At 36.7% G+C, this 25,573-nt stretch overlaps 1 protein-coding gene across 17 annotated transcripts in view; it reads right to left on the bottom strand.

The window, feature by feature from the left end:
* LOC105225707 (zinc finger protein 2) overlaps positions 1-25,573 on the bottom strand; it is a 315,040-nt gene that overhangs the window by 29,277 nt on the left and 260,190 nt on the right. For 8 of the 17 annotated variants that reach the window (XM_049459961.1, XM_049459971.1, XM_049459963.1 and 5 more), the window contains one exon: positions 9,902-11,214. In XM_049459961.1, coding sequence (XP_049315918.1) covers positions 9,919-11,214 — 1,296 coding nt within the window. In that variant the 3' untranslated portion in view covers positions 9,902-9,918. Of the gene's footprint in view, positions 1-9,901; positions 11,215-22,632; positions 22,757-25,573 lie in introns of those variants that run through there. The other 9 variants (XR_007423204.1, XR_007423205.1, XR_007423203.1 and 6 more) reach the window with 6 other exon arrangements.

Here is a 25,573-nt window from a genome sequence, read left to right as displayed (position 1 = left end):
ACCTAAAAGGCCAACCAACGTAGGAAAGTCAACCCAATGAAGGAATGCCAACCAACAAAGGCAAATTAACAACAACGGAACAAGGAACACCAAAAAGGAAAGGAAACGGACAGGAAGCAGATTGGACGTAGTGGCATATACTAGCCGCATTTTACAAAATTTGGAAAAAATAAAACGGTAAATGCGAAATTTTAATTTATTAAAAAGTTTAAAATTTGCTAATTAAAAAAAAAAAATTACGTTAAAAATAAAACAAATAATTTTAAGAGTTGGTAGAAAGAAAAGCACATACATACGTATTGGCATTTTCAAGAGTTCACACATATATTCAAAGACAAAATCGGCACCTGTCCAGCAACACCCCTTGTTCTTGTTAAAGCACAAGCAAACAGGCTTGCAAAAAAAAGTGTATAAAATTTTCTTCAGCATCTTACGTATGCACGCACATATCGTGCAAACTCATATACAAAGGTCATCAATCTTTTTCTCCTTTTTGGATTTTCACTCGTATACGCAAGTATAAATTAACGAGTGCAAAGCAAAAAATAAAATAGAAAAAAAAAACAAGAACAAACTAATAGCACAACTATTAGGAATACGAAGCAATAAATAAAATAGAAAGAAAACAAAACAAACTAATAGCACAGCTATTAGGAATAAGGAAGACGAAATACGCGTTCGTTATTCGATACGTTGTGTATACAACACAAACATACATACTTATCTTAAAGATTCAAACGTATTTATTGTTACCAGAAATACACTGAGAGAAGTTTCTTCTTTCTCATATTTTTAATTTTTATCTATTAACTAAATGAACGAAGATTCTAAGGAATCTAAATCGATACAATATCTGAAAGTACAAAAAATGATTTCTGAAGAAAAGAGCCCATGTACACCTGCTGAAGCTACACGCTCAAAGCAAGGTGCTACAAAGCAAAAAAAAATTAAAGATATTTCATATACTAAGTTCATTGCTGAGAGTGACAGTCTAATTCGATACTGCACTCGATTTTCATCTTCACCGATTCAAGACAATTCTGAATCGGTACTAGAAATCAAAAAGAAAATCTAAGCAATTTCTGGACACGTCTCCATGCTGCGTATGATGCAATTGTAGAATCTGACGAATCGGATCTACCTGAAAATTTCAAATCTTCAGAATGCTCCAAATATGAAAACTGCTTAGACCAATACGAAGAGACGAAAGCTATGATCCCTGATCAATTGAAATTAATTAAGCAATTGCACCTAATCCACAACCGAGAGCAGAGCTGCCACAAGTTCAAAGCTAAGAGGCGAGTTCAGGCATCCACCTCAAGGTGTCCGCATGTGACACTGAAATTTTTCATGGTGGTTATGAACAATGGCCGTCCTTCCGAGACATGTTTACAGCCGTGTACAAATGTGTAAATTGTATCACCTCCGATACAAAACAAAAGGTCAAGCAGTTCGCTCTGAAGCTTAGTACGCAGGTCTCAAGAAACGTAAAAACTTCATATAAAAAAACGCTTGAGAAACGGTCCAGAAACGTTCCTGCGATAAAGTTACTTGTGCTAGTACGCAGCTCTTAAGAAAGCTAGTACTAATTTTTAATACTTTTTTTCAATAAAATGTGAATATGGCAAATCTGGTTTTGCGAAGAAACATCAAATCAACAATTGTTTCTTGCAGGAAATTCGAAGTAATCGTCAAATTCATCCTAAATTAGTTGAAATCATTATTATAAAGTATGTTCCATTTTGAAATGTTGTATAAAACCAACCAATCATCAACAACATTCCTTAAATCTCAATGAAAATATTTGTGTTACCATACACATACATACATACATACATACGCACAAAGTTTGTTTACTTTGTTTATTCTCTCTTGCTCTTCTAATGTGGATCATTCACAATGCGTAACCAGCTGTCAAAATTACTTGAGAAATAATGTATTTTTGCTCTTGAGCAATTACTTGAGAGCTGCGTACCAACCTTTAATGACGAAATTTTCAATTATGCTTGGGAAGCTCTAAAAGCTCGTTACGAGAACGAAAAAATATTAGTCGACAAACAAGTCACAATATTAATGAATTTACCAAAAATTCAGAAAGAAACTAGTGAAAAATTTATAAAACTTCAATCCACTGTTCAAACTGCTTTTCGGTTCTAGCGACACAGAATATTCCCACAGACAATTGGGACCCCATTCTGGTAAATAAATATATGCACATCCGCATTACCAGAAAAATCGTTACTTTTGTGGGAGCAATCGCTCTCATCACGAAGAAAGTGCCCAACGTGGCAACAGATAAACGATTTCTTAACAACCCAATATGAAATTGCTGAAAGGGTGGATAAAAAAATGGTCAGAACTAAACACGTTCAACACGACCTAAATCGATGCTTCATTAGACCACAAGCGAGTAACAACAGCAACTTAAATCGTAGTTTTTTCAAAACACAAGCGTTCACATCCGAACAAAACAAATATGCGTCATGCGAACTGTGTAAAGGAGGGCACAGGCTGAAATCTTGCGAGAAATTTAAAAAACTAAACATTAACGAAAGAAACAATTTCGTAAGAACGAAAAAACTTTGTACCAACTGTTTGTCACATGCGCATGCGCTCAAAGATTGCGAAAGCAAATTTAATTGCGTTTATTACCATAAACGACATAACTCAATGCTTCACATTACAAAATTTTCCAACTTCGCTCAAAATAACGCTAATGTTAAAAGAGCTGCGGGATTAGTTGCAACAGCAAATCCCGACTTACAAAATTCAGAAAATTCCCAAGAAGCACCATGCTGCTCAAAGGCTTTAAAAACTCAGACAGCAAAAACCAAAGCAAACCAAAGTGCTATATGGTGCAGAGGCTTGGACGATGACAACATCTGATGAGTCGACGTTGCGAGTTTTCGAGAGAAAAGTTCAGCGAAAGATTTATGGTCCTTTGCGCGTTGGCCACGGCGAATATCGCATTCGATGGAACGATGAGCTGTACGAGGTATACGACGCCATTGACATAGTTCAGCGAATTAAAAGACAGCGGCTACACAAGCTAGGTCACGTTGTCCGAATGGACGAAAACACTCCAGCTCTGAAAGTATTTGACGCTGCGGGAAGCAGAGGAAGAGGAAGACCTCCACTCCGTTGGAAGGACCAAGTGGAGAAGGACCTGGCTTCGCTTGGAATATCCAATTGGCGCCACGTAGCGAAGAGAAGTAACGACTGGCGCGCTGTTGTTGACTCGGCTATAATCGCGTAAGCGGTGTCTACGCCAATTAAGAAGAAGAAGGAGAAGAGGGTACAAAGTAGGCCACAACTGCCAACAAAACTAGCTAATTTTGAAATTACGGGAATGGGCGGAAGAGTAGTACAAAACTCAAACAAAATCTGCCCCAATACCCTTATTTCCCCCCAAGCGGATAAGCGCATACAAGCAGAAGATATTGTCTTACCGCAACTAACAAACATGCTTCCAAGCTATCATATAAATAGCAAGAATTGGCAAAAGGTTTCACACCTTAAGTTAGCAGACTCCAACAGCAACACTCCCGCTCAAATAGACATTCTATTAGGCAGCGATCTCATACCACAAATTATTCTTGAAAGTGTTGAGAAAATTACAAAAACACTTCTGGCGCAAAATACCATTTTCGGATGGGTCCTAAGCGGACTTGTTGCGGAACCAGTCACAACAATGACAACTCAAGTTGAGGAAATCTCAAACGAGTACCTCAATACACAACTGAAGAAGTTTTGAGAGGTAGAAGAACCTCAAGGTCGGGGAATTCCCTAAAAAACATTTTATTTACGGGACCCACGCTTCAGCCAGATTTAACGCTCCTCATACTAAACGGCAAATTTTATCCTCGGTGGTAAAACTTTTCGACCCCGCAGGATAGCTTTCACCAACTATGATACAAGCAAAAATTCTAATACAAGAATTGTGGCTAGACGGAACTGACTGAGATGAACAAGTGAAACCACTTCGTTTAGAAAAGTGATCCCAGTTCGCGGGTAATCTGAATGATATCTCACAGATACAAATCTCACGATGGATAAATTGTGCCTCAGAGCACAAAGTCGAACTACATGGCTTCTGTGATGCCTCTGAAAAGGCATATTTTGCCACCATCTATATGCGCACATAATCTGACACAGAGACCACCAGTCACCTACTGGTAGCCAAGGCAAAGGTGACTCCGCTAAAAACAATAAGTCTGCCCCGACTGGAACTATGTGGTGCGCTACTACTAGCCAAACTAGTATCCATGGTGCAAACGTATCTAAATATGACCAAATATAAATTATATCTCTGGCCTGATTCCGAAATTGTATTAGCCTGGAAGACGTATATTTCCAATCGACCGTCTCAAATCCTTGACCTAGTGGGATCGAAAATCGACTCTTTTCACACGACATTGGATGATACTGACATCCTTGAGCGATTTTCATCATATCCTCGAGCACTCAGAGTAATCGCTTATATGTTCAATTTCATCAAGCGACTCAAAATTAGAGTGAGGGAGAACCCACGCTATACTCCCAAGGCGATACATTGACGCACCTAGACCTAGAAAAGGCAAAGGTCACTCTTATCACTTATACTCAGTCGCGCCACTTCAGCTGCGAGATGTCACTACTAAGAGAATCAAAGCCGATTGACAAAAAGAGCTCACTCTTAATACTAAATCCATCTCTGGATAACTCAAGCCTGACATATATATCGAACGCGATCCCCTTATAATACCAGAGAAGTCTTGACTTGCAACATTGCTACTCAAGTATATACGAGGTGTGTTCAAAAAGTATCGCGAATATTGTGTTTTTTCAAAAATTATTTATTTATTCATGAATATCTATTTTGTCCCCTTCAAAGTAATCCCCATGAGATTTGTGTCAACGGTTTTTTCAATCTTCGAAGCACTTCAAAAAATCATTTTTTTTATCTTCTTCAGCTCTTCTTTCGATGCCGTCTTTATCTCGTCAAGAGAAGCATAACGTCGTCCTTTCATGGGCCTCTTCAGTTTAGGGAACAAGAAAAGGTCACAGGGGGCCAGATCTGGGGAATACGGTGGCTGCATTAGTGTGTTGTTTTTGGCCAAAAAGTCGCGCACATGCAACGATGTGTGAGCAGGGGCGTTATCGTGGTGCAAAAGCCAGTTTTTGTTCTTCCACAAATCCGGGCGTTTCTGGTGGATTGCTTCGCGCAAATTGCGCATAACTTGCAGGTAATATTCCTTATTTACCGTTCTTCCCTGTGGCAAAAATTCATGATGCACCACGCCCCTGCAATCGAAGAAAACTGTCAGTTACGATTCGCGATACTTTTTGAACACACCTCGTACAGATACACTAATGTTGCACGCGGAACATCGCCTAATGCAACATATAATCCGCCAAGAGTTCTATATTACCCGACTTAAGCCTCAAATAGAAAAGAGCATTTTCATGTGCAAGATCTGCACTATGCATAAACAGAAGATGAGGACGCAGATTATGGCAGCACCTTCACCGGAACGCTACAACTTCGCTCTGCCTTTCACTATCACAGCTGTGGATTTTGCTGGGTCTTTTCAGATAAAGGCGTCCATGCTAAGGTCTCCCACTCTAATGAAAGGCTACGTGGCTGTCTTTGTCTGTTTTACGACAAAACCAGTGCACCTAGACCTATGTACTAATCTGACAAAAGAGGCATTTGCTCGCTTCGTCGGACGACGCGGTTTTCCGTCGAAACTTAAGAACGACAATGGAAAAACCTTTATCGGGGTTCAAAGAGCCACAGGAAACAATTTGTGGAATTTATTAAACCAGTCTCCCCTGAGATTGTACAGAAGTACGCTCCCCAAGGCATTAATTGGCAATTCATCCCCCCAAGAGCTCCTTATATGGGTGGGTGATGGGAATCAGCTGTAAAAAGCTTCAAATCCACTCAAAAAAGGTAGCTGGGAACTTAGAAATTTAATTACAAAGAATTTACAACCCTATTAATTCGCATTGAAGCCGTTCTCAATTCACGGCCACTAACAACACTCTCGCAAGTTCCCTCAGATCTCACAGCCCTGACTCCATGCCATTCTCTCAAAGGTGCACCCATTCTGGCCACCTGAGCCTTATTAACTCGATGGGAGAGAATTAAAATTCTCCATCATAATTTCAGTCGCAGATGGAAAGAAGACTATTTAAAGGACCTCCACAAGATGTAAATAAATCAATAAAACCGCAACCCGAAACAAACCGTTAAACATAACCACACAAATTTCAAAAAAATGGTCGGTCAATACGACGACCCAGTCATGCCACATAACGTGGCACAATCACACATTCCATTTATATACTACCATGTATAGTCAAATACAATTTTTTACAGAGATCAAGATGGACGTGGATATGCCTACTATCCCAACACCAACTGTTCGGTTGGCAACCAACGTGGCACATACTGGGCCTACTCCTCCGCCCCGCCCAACCAATGCTACTATATCGACTGCCCCTTCTGGTAGCGGCTCACGAGCAGCCCCATCAACGCCAACCGCTCAAGTCGAGCCGCGTTGCATCCGATGCCCGCTATGTCGCCGGATACACCGACTACAGCACTGTGGGCTCTTTAAGAAGTTAACACCAACATACCGCCAGCGTGTTGCCCAGGCACATGAGCACTGCTTCAACTGCCTGTCGCACACGCATGTGACGCAGGAGTGTGCTTCTGCCGATTTATGCCACACGAGTGGCAGACCACATCACACGCTGCTCCACAGGACACCACGACGCGATGTAGGTCGGTCAGCTGCCTCAAGCACGGGTAGATCCACGCAAGGAAACCGAACGGTACGACGCCGAACCACTGCAGCCCAGCCTGAGCCCTATCAATGGCATCCGTACCACGTTGCACCAACCAGGCGTCGTCCAAAAGCGCCACAGCATCGCCCCGCTACTGGACTCAGCAACGTAGTGGCAACTCTCCAGCAATTACAAAGATTGCTAGGCTGAATATTCACCTAGGAGGGCCGGGATGGCTAAATGAGATAAGCCGTCCCCCCATAATGCCACTACACCAATACACCACCACCACCACCAATACACCACATTCCACAGGACTCACACGCGAGAGGACATCCACACACGCAAACACATACCACACCGGTCAAAAGGGTCAACTTAAAAGTTTTATCAGTTTCGTTTGGTCAGCCCTCGAAGCACGTTTGAAAATCGAACCGAAATTAACTGTAATAACCTTTTCCAAATTTTTTAAGATTTGTACAGTTGTTCAAATTAATATCGAAATAAATTTAACGAATAATAACTACCCCTGTGTGTGAATATTGGAAAATCGAAATTAATAAAATATCAAATCAACATTGAAATTACTTTTATATCACTTAACCGTGTGTTTTATTGCATTCAGTGAAAGTGATAAGTGACAAAAGATAAAGGTGAAGTGCGCATCGACTCAAATACGCGTTACTAACAAGTTGGGAACGAACGGATTGCAGCCCATTGTATCAACGAACGAAAAAGCAACGACAGCGCAGCAGAGTCGGCGTGAAGCGGTGACGGCAGCGAACTTATACCTTGTATTGTATTGTATGCATAATTGTAAAAGAGTACTCAAAATGGAGGCTCAGACTATATTGAACATGACGGTGGCAATGTTAAAAGAAAAGTTAGAGGCAGGTCTACCGACAAATGGATGCAAGAAGGAGCTACGAGACAGTCTTCTGACACACTACGGTCGTCTTAACGATGACGATGAAAACGAGAGTGAGGTCGAATCAGTGGAGCCGCTTTGTGAAAGTGTGTTGGGTAAAGGTCCGGTGCCAACTGCAGTTCCGCATTTCACATTTAGAGAAATTGAGAAAAGTTTGGCGTTATTTAACGGTATAGACGGGCAGGAAGTAAAGCAATGGGCAGATCTTTTGAAGAAAATGCACATATAGAGAGCTGGTCGGAAATTCATAAATTTATTTATACAAAACAGCTTCTCAGAAGAGCAGCTAGGGCAATTATTCGAAGCCAAACGGTATTCGTGATAGGATATCTTTAAAACACGTTTTAATAGATGAATTCGAAATATCATTTTCATTAGCGCCAAAACAGACAAAACGAAACATTTATTGAATTTTTATATGCCTTAATGGAAATAGGGAAGCGGGAAAAACTGGAGGAAGCTAGCGTAAAAGAATGTTTCATACTAGGGATTCCCGATTCAAAATTGAACAAAACGGTTTTGTTCCAAGCAAGGAGTATAAGGGAATCAAAAGAGCAAATAAAAGTTTATGAGAAAATTAAATATAAACCAAAAGTCGAAGTTGCAAATGGAGTCTATGTCAGGGAATATAGGAAGGAAAATATTCAACGTTCAATTGTAAATTGCACATGTTTCAAATATGGCAAAACTTCGCAATAGCAAAGAATTGCACAAACCAACAAATTAGATGTTACAAGTATAACAAAGTCGGCCATAAACGCAACGTATGTCCGACGGTTCAATCGAAAAGTGAAAGAGATAAATGGTCACGCTAGGTAGCTTCGAAGCCAGAGCTAAAGTAGATGATATTGAGATAAATATCATATTTCATATTGTCAACAATGGGGATCTTCAATATCCGGCATTAATTAGAAGTTAAATTTTGGGTCAAGTCGATTTAATAGTTAACGAGGAGAGCGATAGGTTTCTAATGAATGATAAACGTACTTGTCAGGCGAACAACAAAGAGTTTAATGGCAAAATTGCAGAAGTGGCAGAAATAGCAGCTTTTAGTATGATTTGTATAGATGAACAGGAGCCGGAGCCAACTTATGATTTGTCAAAGGGAAAAATGTTAGAAGTCGAAAAGCTGATTGTTCAATATGACCTAAATAGAAACAAATTTTCCCCGGTGGAAATGAAAATTATTTTAAAGCGTTTGCTAGATGTTCAAGGAATATAAAGTTTTTACCACATAAGATTTGCCTAACGGATTTTTGCATGTTCCTGTCGACGAAAGTTCCAGAAAATATACATCGTTTGTAACACTGAAAGGTCAATTTGAATATAAATTTGTGCCGTTTGGCACAAATGCAATAACGGAAGTTCATACAGATGCATCAAAGCATGGGTATGGCACGGTAATGTTGCAAAAGAGGGGGGAGGATGAAGCATATCATCCAGTGCAATTCATGATCCAGAAAACAAGTTCAGCAAAAAAGAACTATCATTCTTATGAACTTAAGTGCTCGCCATCGTCAACGCATTAAAGAAATGGAGAGTGTATTTATTAGGTCTGGAATTCAAAATTTTAATGGTATTTGCTATGACATTAAGGAAGAAAGATGTCCCGCCACGAGTAGCTAGATGGGCAATGTTTTTTTCAAAAATTTAATTATACTATAGAACATAGGTCAGGAAAAAATGAAGCATGTCGATGCTTTAAGTAGATTAGCGTGTATGTTAGTAGATGAATCGTTACAGCACAGATTAATATCGGTATTCTGCTTGTCACGATTGTCTCATCTGCCAGAATATCAAAATGAGACATCCTGACTAACAGAGTCACTAAATTACGATTGTAACAATTAGAGACATGAGACAATCGTGACAAGCAGAATACCGATATAAAAGAGGCACAAAAAAAGAGTGAATGGGCGCGGGAAATTTGCAAAATACTGAAAAAAAATTCTTACGGAGGCTTTTTCATTTAATAGACGATATTCGCTATGAATTGTCAATAGCATATACCTACATATGTACCATATGGTAAGCGTAAAGAGAATGGTGGCGCGAAATTATTTGATAGTCAATTGAGAGATCGTGAAATTGTTATACTTTTACTCAGTTAGAGATATACAAGTATAAATTGTTCGATCACGTAACACATCATTTACCGTTTACACATAATATTTTTATACATATTTAGTGTATACATACATACATTATATCAGGACTTAACCGCACTGCTTTTCCGCATGCGCTTCATGAAACTCACCAGTTATTTGATTACAATTGAATAATTGCTGAATAATATCTTTTTCATGAGCATTGGTTAATTGCGTATGCGTTGTACTGGTTGTTAATGTACAAGATGTGCTGCTACTGTTTGCTGTTATTCTTTCATTTCTGGTTGATGCGTTTTGTTTGGTCTCATTATTATCATTTAGATCTAGCGTATTCCCATCACAACTATCCTTGTTTTCGCCTATATACGTATCTTCATCGTCAGCAATACTGGTTACCTGCGGTGTGTTTGAAGAAAAAAATGTAGTTTTGCTGCTACTGCGTTCGCTATCGTTAATATTATATTGCATTTTCATTACTTTATTACTGACTATGTTGTTAAGGTTATTGTAATGCTTATAATCGTGAGCTTCGACATGTTGGCCACATTTTTTATTTCCGTTGCTGCTTTTATTATCTGTGTTGTCAATATTCTCGGCACTGTAAGTCAAATTAATAATTTTATAGCTTTCTGGTGTTTTATGATTTTCTTCTGAAGTCTGTTTAGTATTCTGTGGTTGTAACCCTTTGCATCGATTGTAACTCATGTCGTTTGTTGTTAGTCCCTGGCTTTCATTATTAATATTGTCACGTTCATACCATTCCATTAATTCGGTGTTTTGGTTATTGGATGTATAACCGATGGCCCGTTTCTTTGCATTTTGTAGTTTAAGTTCCTTATATATTCTCGTAAATGTGCCAAGTCTATCGCTACCGGCAATATCAGTATCCATATGCGCCATGAAATTACTATCTTGAGCACTGTTAAAATCAGATTCGCCACTTGTGACATATTTTCTTTCTTTTAAATCGGCGTTAGTATTTGGCTTGTCAGTTGCAATTTGCTTATTCCCATATTCTACGTTGTCATCAGTTTCTGCAGTTGAAAAGATTTTCGAATCGGTATTAAGTTTGACCTCAACAGCGGTTTTCTCCAATAACATTTTTACTTTACATATGTGCTCAATAGATAAGGCATGTTGCTGAATGTTTACTTGAGACAGTTGGGATAAATTACATCCGCCCAATTCCATTCCAGTGTTGGTGTTATTACTAATATTAGCGTCAGGTAAGAAGTTCGCGTCCTTGCTGCCGTGTCTTTTAGTGGATTTCAATGCATTTTTTTGAAACAGTCCGTAATCTCGGTTATTTTGCGAAGCGTCCTCGTAGTTGCTGTCATCGGATATTGCGGTAAAGCGTTGATTGCGTGATTTTTTATCTTTGGCACGTGAGTTTTGGAACCAAACCTGTTAAATAAAGTAATATGAGGATATGTCATTGGAAATTCAACTCGTAAATTTGTACCAGCATTTTTTTTAATGTATTTGTGTAACGTTACTTGATTGGCTATTTAATTTTGAATTTCAAATTTCTCATAAGATATTGAACAATCAATTAAGATAAAAAAAAGTGGACATTTTCGGTAAAAGGAAAAACCTTAGAATAGCATCCCCCGAATTCCATGTTAAAAGAGATATGAGCGGAACTATTGTTCCTTTGTCGCACCCTATTTCACAAACTGCAAATATTGAGCGTTCTTTCATAGGGTGGGTTAATAAATAAAAAAATGTCCATTTAGTAAGTTGTAAATTTATATTTCTAATACATTAAGATGAACTTTTCCTATTTGGTTTTCGTATTGTAGATAAACCTTTTAAAACTAGTTATATCCTGATAGTGATAGAGCATGTGAGCATGTGGAGCACTGATATCTAATATTTTACAGCCAAATATTATACTAATTTGCAGGCAATATTCGTTTTATTGAAAATTGAAGATTTATGGTCCTAGATACATTGGTACCATCTAATATCCCATATGATGTAATCAAGAGGTGTATTCCATTGGCGAGATCAAGTAAATAAACTTCACTGGGTGACACAATCAGAAAGAAATCAAAAGATAACGTCGCTCACTCCTCATATATATATATTAAGGTGGGCCAAAAATATTTTTTATTTTTATTTTTCTTAGTTACCATGAAAATCTCATCCGACATGACTAAAAACAAATTCTGGTAAGACCTGAGCTCTTAATATTGATAATAAGAGGTGCCTCATCGACATTTTTGATTTCCCATATAAATAACACAGGAAATTTTGTTTTTTTGTTTGATGTTTTTAATGTACACAACCAAATAATTGGTAAGCGAGAATCAGCACTTATTCTTATAGGAAATTTACCGATCTACAAAAAAGGTCTAGAACATTTTTTGGCTGAATCAACTCATTCAAAGTTATTCGTAGTTAAAGTCCAACAAAAAATTATATAAAATGATTTCCACAATTTTTCATCTTATATTACAAATTGATGGCTAATAAACATAACAAATCATATTTTTATGATTTATCTCATTTTTCTTTAATTAATTCATAAAAGAAATTCAAGCAATCTTGTCATGCTGAACTTAATAGTTAATTTTCATTACTATTTTTGTATTTTACCGCTTAAGTCATTGTAACTATCGATCTTAGCGACACCTATATACATATTTTTTTTTTTAATTATTTTATTTATTGAATCTGCTTTTTCTTAAAGCCTAACAACAAGTTATAAAATCTTAAATCTATTTAAAAAGTAGACAGGCTCAAGCAAGTGATTGAGCTGTTGTGGTGATGCGTCGCTCTTTAATACGCAGGAATATCTATTCTTTTAAATCGTGTCTGATTACCGGAATGTACCAAAGCATTAGCCAAAGAGTTTGGGCTATTTTACTAGAGATGTGTTTCCTCCACGTCAGCCTTCTATATAGGTGAATACCAAGATAATAATTACGATTAATGTTTCTAAGTCATCGCTCACACAGAAAAGAGTTCAAAGTTTTTGTTTAAATTAAGTACTTAAAAAATTGATTTTATTAAACGATTATCGATATTTTGTGAAAATTCTATGGTTACATCGCTAAACACTCGATAAGTTTTACGAAAAATATGATTTGTTATGTTTATTAGCCATCAATTTGTAATATAAGATGAAAAATTGTGGAAATAATTTTTTATAATTTTTTGTTGGACTTTAACTACGAATAACCTTGAATGAGTTGACTCAGCCAAAAAATGTTCTAGACCTTTTTTGTAGTTCGGTAAATTTCCTATAAGAATAAGTGTTGATTCTCGCTTACCAATTATTTGGTTGTGTACATTAAAAACCCAAACAAAATAAACAAAATTTCCTGTGTTATTTATATGGGAAATCAAAAATGTCGATGAGGCACCTCTTAATATCAATATTAAGAGCTCAGGTCTTACCAGAATTTGTTTTTAGTCATGTCGGATGAGATTTTCATGGTAACTAAGAAAAATAAAAATAAAAAATATTTTTGGCCCACCTTAATATATATATATATATATATAACAGTATAACGGCACTGTTAAACACTCTTAAAAGCGGTATAAATCAATAACTAAATACGCCAAAGACATTAAAGTTCATCTCCGAGATGGTATAAGAGGGTTTTATGGGAGCCGGGGTGAAAATTGGACGATGGACTGCCCACTTTTTGGTGAAATCCTATATCGCGGAACCCGACCGACCGATTTTGGCTAAATTCAGTGCGTGGCATTGCACTCATATCTGATAATAGTAACTCTTCTTATCAAAAATGGGTTGAATCGGGACAATACTTTCCTGAGCCCCATATACCTAATTTAAAAACTTTCGAAATTGCGGGTGACTTTATATTTCTTTAGTATGTGGCATGATAATAGTTAATAGATAAAATCGGGTCGATACTACCCCAACTCCCATAAAATAATTTTCTTTTTCTATAGTATACATATTATGCCGGGTCGATTTGTGGGGATTAAAATAAGAAACTTTGCCGAAGGAACCATACCTCTGAAACGAATTCTGATGTTTCCCAATTTGGGCCGAACTTTTGGGTAGGGGCAAATTTTGAAATAGAATTGAAATTACCATTTCATTCTTATTACCTCTGAAAGTGAGGAGAAATAAAGCAATAGCTACTATGGTATTTCAAAAAAAATAATAAGTGAAGTGACCATTCCAAATCAAAAAGTTTACAATGAATCCACCATCCTCTACACCGCAAGATGAAGCAACTACATCAACAACTATCGAAAACCCAATGAGTCATATACCCAAGCATGATGTTACTGTTTTTGGTGTGTCTACTGATTTGACTGATCTTAATTTACCAACCCATCTGGATATCTTGAGATATTATTTTTACATAAGCGAACGTACTAAAACAGAACAAAAAAAGTTTTCCCATAAATCATTCACTATTCAAGTACAAGATACGTTGATTGGAATTTGGGAAAAACTTGGTATGGAAATAATGCTGAAAAAAGTGTATGTAATAAATTGAATAAATTGCTTGACAAGTATCAAGAGCAAATCAAGAGAAGAAACAACACCCAACAATTTACAGAGTATGTAAAATCTCTGGAAACAATTTTTTACATTGGAACATGTAAATGCGATTTGAAGGCAGCTCCATGTGCATGCGGCTGGGTTCCCGAACGCCTCAAAGAGTTCATGCACGATCAACATAATTAAAGAAGACTAACAATGAATGCATTTATGATGGAAACTGAAGAGCAAGGAGCAACGTCTATGTTATCAATGCCAACATACCAAGATCCCGATGATTCAACATACGCACCGCCACCGGTTCAAGAAGATATGGATAGAAGCAGAAGTTCACAATACACAGAGAGATACGATTGTTTTAGCTTTGCCTTGGTATGTGAAAGATTTGGTGTGCCTGACAGAGTAGCATCAGCATTGGGAACCGCTCTTTTGCAAGATTTTAAAATTAAAGATAAGCATGGGAAACCTCCCATCATGGATAAATCGAAAGTTCGCAGAGAAAAAGAGAAATGCAGACAAGAAGTGCTTCGCAAACGGTTAGATGATACCAATTTGTTAGCGTTTTCATCCGATGGCAGAAAAGATGATACTTTAACGCTGGATAAAATTGATGAGAAGTACCATACTAGGATGGTAAAAGAACCTCATCTTGTTATTTTGAGAGAACCCAATTCTGAATTGATTGGTTACGTAAGACTGGAACATGAAACCGCTGAATACAAAACAACCAAATGAAATGGTTTTTTCAACGATAAAAATATATCACTGGATACATTAATTGGAATATGCACTGACGGTGAGCCAACAAACACTGGCCCACACGATGGAATTATACGACGATTCGAATTGCTGTTAAAAAGACCATTGCATTGGTTTGTTTGCCTTCTACACTTCAACGAACTTCCGTTTCGGCATTTGTTTGAAGCTTTGGATAAATCAACCAGCACTGGACCAAGAAACTGAGCCGTCAAATCGAAACTTGTGAAACTCTTCCGGTAAGTTATTGCTATCACTCATTTATTATAATTGTCAACCATTTTTAATTATTTTATTATTATATATTTTTAGGTGGTGGACGGCTTCCAGAAAATTGAGTTGCAAAATATGCCCCCTGCTCCAGAAAAAAAAAAAAGAATTTTCCACCGATTCGAAGTACTTATACGACATGGTCCATGCAATTTCTAGTGGTTCCGGTGGATTTGGCTAACATCAAACCAGGGAAAATTGTACATTCTCGGTGGCTCACCAAGGCCACTAGATTATTGCGATTATATGTGACAACGGAAAACCCAGATGCAAATTTAAGAATTCTGGTTGAATTTATAATTAAATGTTATGTGCCAATGTACTTCAATATCAAGTATTACAGCTCTGTCGTGTACGGCAGTGCATTATTTTTCAAGTTCATTGGTTGGTCACGATTTCTAGAACCTCGTTTGCGCAAAATTGTCAATCTAGTAATTAAAGATAATTCATATTATGCGCATTCGGAAAATATCTTGTTATCAATGTTGTTTGATGATAGGAAAGAAAAGCGAACGCGAAGCATTCCGCACGATACATTGAAAGAATATTTAAATCAAGATGATCCACCGTTTAATGTTCCAAAAATTCCATCACACATACAAGGAACGGAACGACATGTTCAATTGCTAGCTAGCGTTTCCAAACGGGTTATACCGGAAAATGTAGAGGCTGTTATGGCGACGACATTAGAGAGCCGTGCGAAATTGCCCAGACTTGAAAGTAAAAAAGACTTCAAACAATAATATCTTTTAGTTTCTTTTCTATAACTCACTTAAATTAATTTTTTCATTTACATATGTTCTGACTAAATAAATTTCTTAAGAGAACAAATAGATATTATTATAAATAAATAAATAAAAATAAAGAAAAAACATAGCCATTTAGCTGATTTTTTCATGTAAAGGCCAAAAATGGTGAGTTTTTGAAATGATTGTATGGGGAACCCCCCAGGGGTGTTCCAGGGGTTGTGCCACTGGCAAGGGTGGATCGGCCGTCCAAAGTTAGTGGGGGTCGGTCATACATTTGGACTCGATTGGAGCACTCTAAATGGGTCAAAGTGGGATTTTTCAAAATTTGCCCCTACCCAAAAGTTCGACCCAAATTGGGGGACATCAAAATTCGTTTTAGAGGTATGGTTCCTTCGGCAAAGCTTCTTATTTTGATCCATATATATGTGAATATATATATATATGTGAATATAAAATTGAATATATATACATATGTGAATATAAAATTGCTTAGTTTCCGATCCTCTAGTTACGTTTTACATCTATCTTAAGATATTCTCCTGGCTTTGGTTCTTGCAAGTTGCAGGAGTATAAAATGCTCGGTTCCACCCGAACTTAGTGCTTCCTTACTTGTTTTGAACATGATTCGTTGAACTGCCAATTCTGCTGTTCACATTTCGCTTCTGAAGCTTTTAACATGACGGAGAGAATATGAGTACAAAAATAAAATGTTACATTCTAAAGCCCATTTTGTGTACCATAAGTTGAATCAATGCAGACTTATTATATTAGAAATATGTATATATGTAGGTATGTATGTATTCCCTCCAAAAAAATATGTTAGCAATGTGCTAACTTAGTCCTTATTTATACTTTTGCAAAATGCTGCTAAAGCGTATATTAGTTTTGTTCACATAACGGTTGTATGTATCACGTAAAACTAGGCAAGATAGATACGGGGTTATTTATACATATGTATATAAATCAGTGTTGTCCAACGTGACTGTGTGCACGTTATGCTTGTGTTGGTTATTCTAGCGTCAACTGATCGCAAAATTCTTCTTTGCTTGCCTACGAAGTTGAATACAGTAGCACAATCGTGCTTTCACAGACACTTGTCGCGACATGTTGGTGTGAGGTGTCTGGCACTGTCCGTGCGCTATTGTGCGCATAGGCCGTGGACAACGCTGATATAAATAATCAGGACGACGAGACGAGTTGAAATCTGACGGTCTGTTCGTCCGTCCGAGCAAGCTGTAACTTGAGTAAAAATTAAGGTATCTTGAAGAAACTTGGTACACATTTTCCTTGGCAAAAAGTAAAGTGGAGTTCATTGATGGGTATAATGTCATGCCCACAAATCGTCGTTAAAAGAAAACCTATAAAGATAACTAGGTCCTAAATTTACATATATAGTAGAACTGCAATGACACAGAGATTCGTAGTAGCAAGGGGCACATCTGGGCTAAAAATGTTGAAAAATTGGTCGTTGTCCCGCCCTTAAATAGGCTTAAAGTACATATCTTTTAATTCGTTCAAGCCTAAATAACTAAATTCGCTAAATATAAATCAATAAAGATAAAATAGGTTACCGACACTGTGAAAATGAATAAAATTGGATCATAATCCACCTCAGTCTGTATATAATAGTACTGTAAACACTACTAAATGCTTGATACAGCAATAACAAAAAACTCCAGAGACATTATGGGCGTTGCATCGACATCTTTTAGATAAAATCACATATCTTGGGACCTGCTTGACTGATTTCATGAAATTCGGTACATGACATTATTTTCAAATTCCTATGTCATAGTATGAAAACTAGCGAAATCGGAATACAACCATGCCTACTTCCTGTACAACACACTTTTAAATTCCTTACCATTTTCCAAGAAGCAATTAGTATAACGTGCTAAGTTTTGCACGAATAGTGCCTTATGACCAAAATTTGTCGGAATCGAACGACAACTATACAAACTCCTAGGTTCCGAATATGCGGATCCCAGTTGACTTCTGGCAGAACATATCGTTCAATATATGAGATAGAAGAGAAAACTCTTTCTTGATAAAAGTATGCCTGTATTTTTACAAATGAATTAGAAATATACTTAATAGAAAGACAGTTATTTGAAGAAAATTCACTGATACACTGTTCTTTGTGCCTAAAATAGATAAAGTTGGGAGAAAACTTGACCTTGCCTTCATCTAACCAATATCAGAAATTTCGAATACCCGATTGACTTTACTCAATATGATTGGTGATCAGTGGGGATCAGTGAGGAACCTTGATTAAACATTAGCAACATTTCCCATTGTATTAGTCTGTGGCCTTATAAGTGCATGTAGTATTGGCAAAAAAATAGCTAAAATTTGGTCAATACTATCTCCTATATACCTAATATAAGATCTTAAAATTTTCGTAAAAATTAACTGAACGTTTAATATTCTATTCGTAAAGAGCGGGTAGATCCACAAACACTGCTCTGTACCAACTCAGGTCTGAGCTTCAAGATTTGCAGGATAATGGCGAGGTTGCGATCCGCGTCTTCCTTTACATAGAGGGTGCTTTTGATAATGCGTTTCACACTTGTGTGATCAAGGCACTTGAGAGAAGGAACGTAACCACTCCGATATGCAGATGGATAGAAGCCCTTCTGCGCACTAGGGTAGCGGAAACAACGGTGGCAGATAGCAAGATTCGTCTTGTACCACAAGGGGCTGCCCACAGGGTGGAGTACTATCCCCTCTGCTATGGAGCTTGGTAGTAGATGAACTCCTCGAGTTGCTCACCAACAATGGAATCCGTTGGCAAGGGTACGCGGAAGATATTGGCATAATGGCGATTTGAGAACACTCTCTGCGACATTGTCCAAAGGGGCTTAAACATGGCGAAAGGATGGTGCAACACGGTATCAACCCAGCAAAAACCACCGTGATCCCATTCACTAAGCGGAGATCTCTTCCGGGCCTGAGGTCCTTAACAATAGGAGACACAGGGGTGGAAATGTCGAAGGAGGTCAAATTCCTTGGCCTCACTTCAGACTCATCATTACGGTGAAGTAGGCATTTGGACTTAACGCTGTCCAAAGCAACTAGAGCAACCGGCAGATCATGGGGATGCAAGCATCATTATATGGCTGTATACCATGATAGTAAGGCCTATCGTACCCTATAGAGTGGTTGCCTGGGCCACCAAAGCAGCGCAGTCTTCGGTGATCCGGAGACTGTCAAAGCTGCAAAGACTTGCCTGTGTCTGTGCTTCGAGGGCAATGCGCACATACCCCACGGTGGCACTGGAAGTCATACTGGAGCTCACACCGATGCATCAGGTGATAAAACAAGCAGCAAAACACATAATGCTGCTTATGTCAGCAGAAGGCTGCGGAAGAGGGAAGATAATGTCCTCTAGACAGATGGACGTACTAGCGGAAAGCACACCGCTAGCCCTCCTCCCAAAGGACGGCACCACGAAGAAAATAAACCTCAAAAAGAATTTTAAAGTTACTCTAGGCAGCAAAACGGAATGGAGCGATTCCACGCTGGAAAGGCTGCTAGAAGACAGTACCATTCAGTGGTACACTGATGGCTCAAAAACACCTGTGGGTATTGGGGCAGCATTGCGGGACTGCGTACTAAGCTGTCCACACCAATGGGAGAGAATCATTGATACATATTTACAGTTAGAATTATTTTATAGTCAATGGAGAACGTTATAAAGCCATTATTAAGGACTTTTTCGTGAATAAATTGAAGATTGTTACAACAGGACGGCGCCTCATGCTATGCAGCTAACGAAACAAAGAAAATATTGCAGGAAACTTTTGGCGAGCGCATTACTTCGAGTCGTGGGCCTGTGGCGTGGCCTTCAAGCTCGTGCGATTTAACACCGCTGTACTATATTCTGTGAAGTTATATGAAACGCGATATGATGATTGTCGTCTTGTCAGAGAATATTTGGCGCCTTATTGCTGATATACGGCAAAATTCTCCGGAAAAGTGGTCGAAAATTAAGTCTCTCGGCTGCAATTTATTCGAGTCAGCCATAATGGTCTCTTGCCCGAAATAATTTTTAAAAACATAATAACAAACCCTTATCTTCAGAATCAAGCTACTATTTTTTGCCATAACATTTACATGCGGCTTACTTATATTAGGCGTAAATTCAATCATATTTGTTTACTTTTATTTTTTAATGTGCTTACGAATAGATGTTTCTAAACCGTGAACAAAATTCTATAATACTAGTTAATAACGGTACAATATGTTTCCCGTTATTTTTAAAACAAATATTAAATATTTCCATAATATGTGACAATAACAATTGTGATTACTTCAGCTCTCTGAGCAGTCGACCACACAATTCTGCGCTGAATGCTACAACAATTACTGATATACATGCATACATGCTTAAAAGAAAAGCACACTACTTTTGGTATATACATACGTATTTAAAACCACCAAAGAGATGCAAGTTAATCATGATATCAATTCAGTCCACAAATTACAATACGATAGTTTGATGACACCTGTTAGTGCTGCATCAGGAATAGAGAAACGCAGAAAAAAGACGGAACAAGCAAACATGCTATTGGCATTCAAAAATACTTAAGTTTTTTCATTCTAAATTTTTACGCACTTCGTAACTCGAACGAAAAAATTATTACTACATACATACATATGTATGCATATAACAAAACGACGCGTTAATTGGAACTCATAGGCGTCCAACACTCGACAATTCAAAGTTGCAGAAAGAAAGAGGCGGAAAAATTGTAAGTACATTTTTCGACATGTTCAAACATGTACTTATGTATGTGTCAACGTATACGAGCCTTTGTTTTTGTTATGGTTAGTTTGACTATTGGACACACAAACGGGTTTGTTTAGTTATCATTCAGTTACAGTTACTCTTTCGTTTGTATACAAATTAAAAGTTTGTCTTAGTTTTGACGATTGCTAAAAAGAAGTAGTTAATTGAAAAAGTAGAGGAAGGTGAGAAGAAAAGTGATGTTGCAAAAGAATTTAAGATATCTCTGAGTACTTTCTCAACCATAATAGAGCACATGGAGAAAATGCTGCTTAACCTGCTGGAGTACGAAAAGGAACTACTAAAGGTGGATTTCTTCGTCTGGAAGAAAGCCTGGTCATTAACTCAGTGTAGAGGGTAAAAAAGTGTCTATTGGCGGAAACTTATTGAAGAAGCAAATGAGTTCGCGTCTATTCTAAGCATCAACAACTTTGCGGCAAGTGTAGGCCAGATTTCAAAAAGAGAAATGAAGTTGTGTTTAGAAAAGTTTGTGGGAAAAGTAGAAGTGCTGGTGATGCAGTTTGCTTAAATTGACACGGTAAATTGAAGACCTTGATTGAAAAATATAATGCCCGAGACATTTTTAATACTGATGAGACTGGCCTATTTTTCATTTACTTTTAAAGATGAAAAATTTCATGGGAAAAAAAATAGTAAAGAGAGGGTGACAGTTTTACTTGCACTAAATATGAACGGATCGGAAAAACTTAAGCCCTTAGTGATAGCAAAAGCAGTAAAACAGCGATGAGTGAAATAATTTCCTACTGATTATCGTGCTAACAAAAAAGCTTGGATGGCGATAGAGCTTTTTAATAATTGGCTTTTAACAGTTAACACAGCAGTCCTCCTACAGTGTTCCACGTGGAACTTTTTTCCGCCAAATACAACTTCCAAATTACAACCAAGGGATCATTCATAATTTTAAGACGTTCTATAGCAGAGAAGTCATTCAGCTCGTTTTAGAATCTCTCGACAAGCAGCTAAATGCAAATATCACGCTTTGTTCAAGCAGATGAAGATATTGCTGTCTCAGGTTCACTAACCAGTATAACAGGGTTCTTTCAAAAAATTAATGAATTCACATTATGAATACATAAGTATGTATGTATGTACAGTAATGTACCTCTAAACTTTTGATATTGTTATAGAATAGCATTAAATATATACAAATTTATCAACACTTAATAATTCGAAGTTTTTTTTATTTTCTCTCTCAAATTTCGAATCATTTGATATTTCAAACACCTTTAATTCGTAATATTTTAAAAGCACCTCGAGTTTCGAATTAACGAGAGTCCACTGTATATATAAATTAAAAATATTTTACGGATGGACGTTATAACCGGTATTAAACCAATTGTATTGCAAATCATTATATTATATTATGAACGTACTTATATGGGAGTTAGAAAAGACTTCTAAAAAGACAAACTAAATAAAAATTAACTAAAAATAGTGTTACATAGCAGTTAACAGTGCGATTCTTGAAAAATGTTAACCTTGTCGATATAACCATATACAATATTATTCAATTATGATTCAATTTCTTACTCTTTTTGCAAAGTTTGAAGTTTTGGTGGACTAAAAAATAGTATCTTAAATATTTATGTTGGTTTTAAAAACGAAAAATATTTAATAAGGGTAGTACGAGTATATAAATTGCAGATATATATTAAATATGTATAACTATGTTTTTTTTTGTGTTGATTGAACATAGATAAGATGTGCATGATGTATTTCTTTGAACACGTTTATTAAAAAATGTTACCTTTAAAAACGTATCCAGACGAAAAATATGTGTTTTTTATACAGCAATGAGTTGGCACAGCAAGCTAATGAAGCAAGTTCTAAAGTTAAAGATCAGTTCATCAACAGCAACATTTTATTTTACTAAAACAAATGAAAGAAAAAGAAAATAAATCAAATCAAACATGAAAATAAATTGCATTAAATAAGAAATTGCGGTAAGTAAAACAAAAATTAGAGTCGACTCTGATTTACAATAACGCTCAAGAACTTGTATTCGAGTGGTTCCCATAAACTACTTGTCAAAATTGATTTAAATTGACAGCTGTGACTTAGGTTAAAAGCAGAGATAAAGAGTTTCCCAACACTCCTGTCACTGGAAATGTGAGAGCCGCTCACCTACAGAACATTGACAGTTGACTGGATTGAGTAGGTTTGACGTTTTGCAACTGGAATGACTGGATTGAAATTATACCAAAAATATATGTGAACGAAGGAATTTGTTGCCGTCGTTCAAGATCGCTAATAAAAATTTAAAATAATGAAAATCAAATAAAATGTGAAATTTAAATATATTTCATGAAACGTTTAATTTAATTTAATGCATAATAGAATTACATAATTTTCTATGATTAAAAATACTTATTAATTGAGAACTAATACGCGTAATTCGCCTTATTAAGTATTGAAAGATCGAAAGCCAGTTGTTTTAATATACCATAAAATCATAAAAAAGGAATTTAGTAGTTTCGCCATATATTAAAAGTCCAATGTATAATAATTTGCAATCGTAATAAATGTTGGGTATTTTCATTTAAAATGCCCAAAAATTTTGATTTTGTTCGATCTGGCCATAATGGAAAATGTGAAAAACAAGATCGTTATTAGCGATGTCGGAAATGGAATAAAGTATCGATATATATTGTATCGGTAATTTTTGAATATATCAATATCGACATTGATATTTTTATTTAAAAATATCGATATATGGGTATGATATGAAAAAAAAAATGTTTGGCCTAATCTACTTTAATCATCTTACCTTACTAGATAAATACTAACCAATAGACATAATTTTTAATAAATCAAGAACAACAATTAAAACATTAGTTATTTATTAATCAAACCAATATTTATCTGATACAGACATAAGAAAAACCCTTTGATTTACGTGCTCGGCTCTAAGCCGACTTCTGTTATTGGGTACTGCGAGATTCACAACAGATGCCACTCTCTCCGAGGAAACCGAGGACGCAGGCGATATCAAATACTTTAGAGCTATGTCGGAAAGGACTGAGGTAAAATGACGACAATCAAACCAGAATTTTGTTGGATTCTCTTTTCTGGATATTATAGGCTGATCTAGATATTGCTTTAGTTCGCTAGGCATACCATCACTGATTGAAGTTGAAAGTAAAGAGTTTGCTGAAGCTGCAGCAATATCTATCATAATTTGTTCATGTCCGGACCAAAACGATGGCGAAGATTTTTCGGAATTTGGAATTACGGTATTGCGAGTGGGTCTGAGTTCAGGCGAAAGTTGCCCTCTACGCCTATGTTCTAAACGTATTTCTTTTGACAGTTCGGTTATTGCAGTGGAAACAGCTAGCGCTGAACTAAATGAATACGCTTAAAGCGTGGGTCTAAAATTGTTGCTTTGGCCAGATGTAAATGCCGCTCTAGTGGTTCTAGTTTTGCAATAACTAAATTTAGCAAACTCTTCTGAACAGCAATACCAAATTCGGTGAAAGGCTTTACTTGTTCAAGGCCTCTCTGAAGTAAGTTTGCAATGGGAATCACCAAACTTGAAGTCGCGTACTGATCGCCGCTAATTTCTTCAGTAGCTAGCTTAAATGGGGTAAGCAATATTATCAGATCTCGTCTGACACCTAACTCTGAAGAGCAGTGTGCCCACAATCCTTTTGTAAAAAACGCGGGAAAAGATGTTTTCTTTTTCTCCTCTTTCGCCTGTTGAGTGAAGTTGGGACGGCTGATATTCCTCTGCATTACGCTTCTATTACTTGACGTAATTTGTGGGAGTAATGCAGAGGAGTATTTGTTTGGATTAAACAGTTAGTATAAAAAAGGATTTAGAAATTTTTGATCATAAAAATATCGTTTTTATACCTTTTCAATACTTATAATATTATATCGATACCTCGATATATCGAAACAATAAATACCGCTCAAAAATATTGTTATATTGAAAAAATTATATCGATATATCGATGTATCGATATTTTTCGACAACCCTAATCGTTATGCGAAAACAACTTTAGACTACGTAAATTCAAAATGCAAATTTTTTTTTCAACACAAACATTTACATTTTTGCAGAATTTTATTTATATACTTTATATTTTGATATCAGTCCAACGATTTAACGATTCGAAGAATTGCATGGCTTTTGTTGCATGATCAGTTGTTTTGACTTCATTATCAAGTTGCCCTACGACTTGTTTGGAAAAATAGATATTAAAACGGCATTCAGTTTCGGAAAGTGTCAGTGTAGTAGTAAGAAAGTGTAAGTGTACTGCAACTTGGAAGCAATTTCTTTATTGTGTAACGGGGCATCTCGACTAGTGATGAGCGATATTTCACTACCGGTGATTTTTTCACTGTGATTGAAAAATCGCAAATCGCAACTGCGATCACTTTGTATAAATAGCAGTTCGCTTCTACAGATCGCAGTTCGAAACTGTGATCGCAGTTCGAACCTGTGAATTACGATCACAACAGCAAATAGCAGAAAAGTAACAACTTTCTTCAGGGTATTGTATATATCGTATATGCTATTTGGCGTCATAGCGGTTTGAAGTTTTGAGTGTAACATTCTTATAATTTTTAATAATGGCAGGAAATGTATCAAGGAAAAGAAGTGAAGTGTGATGTTTGAAGTGGTAGATGAAATATAATCAAAATGGAATATTTTAATTTGTTTTAATAAAATTTTTAATTTTA

The sequence above is a fragment of the Bactrocera dorsalis genome, chromosome 6 (assembly GCF_023373825.1).
Source record: "Bactrocera dorsalis isolate Fly_Bdor chromosome 6, ASM2337382v1, whole genome shotgun sequence".
NCBI classification, from domain to species: domain Eukaryota; kingdom Metazoa; phylum Arthropoda; class Insecta; order Diptera; family Tephritidae; genus Bactrocera; species Bactrocera dorsalis.
This window is presented reverse-complemented; position numbering and strand designations above follow the sequence as displayed.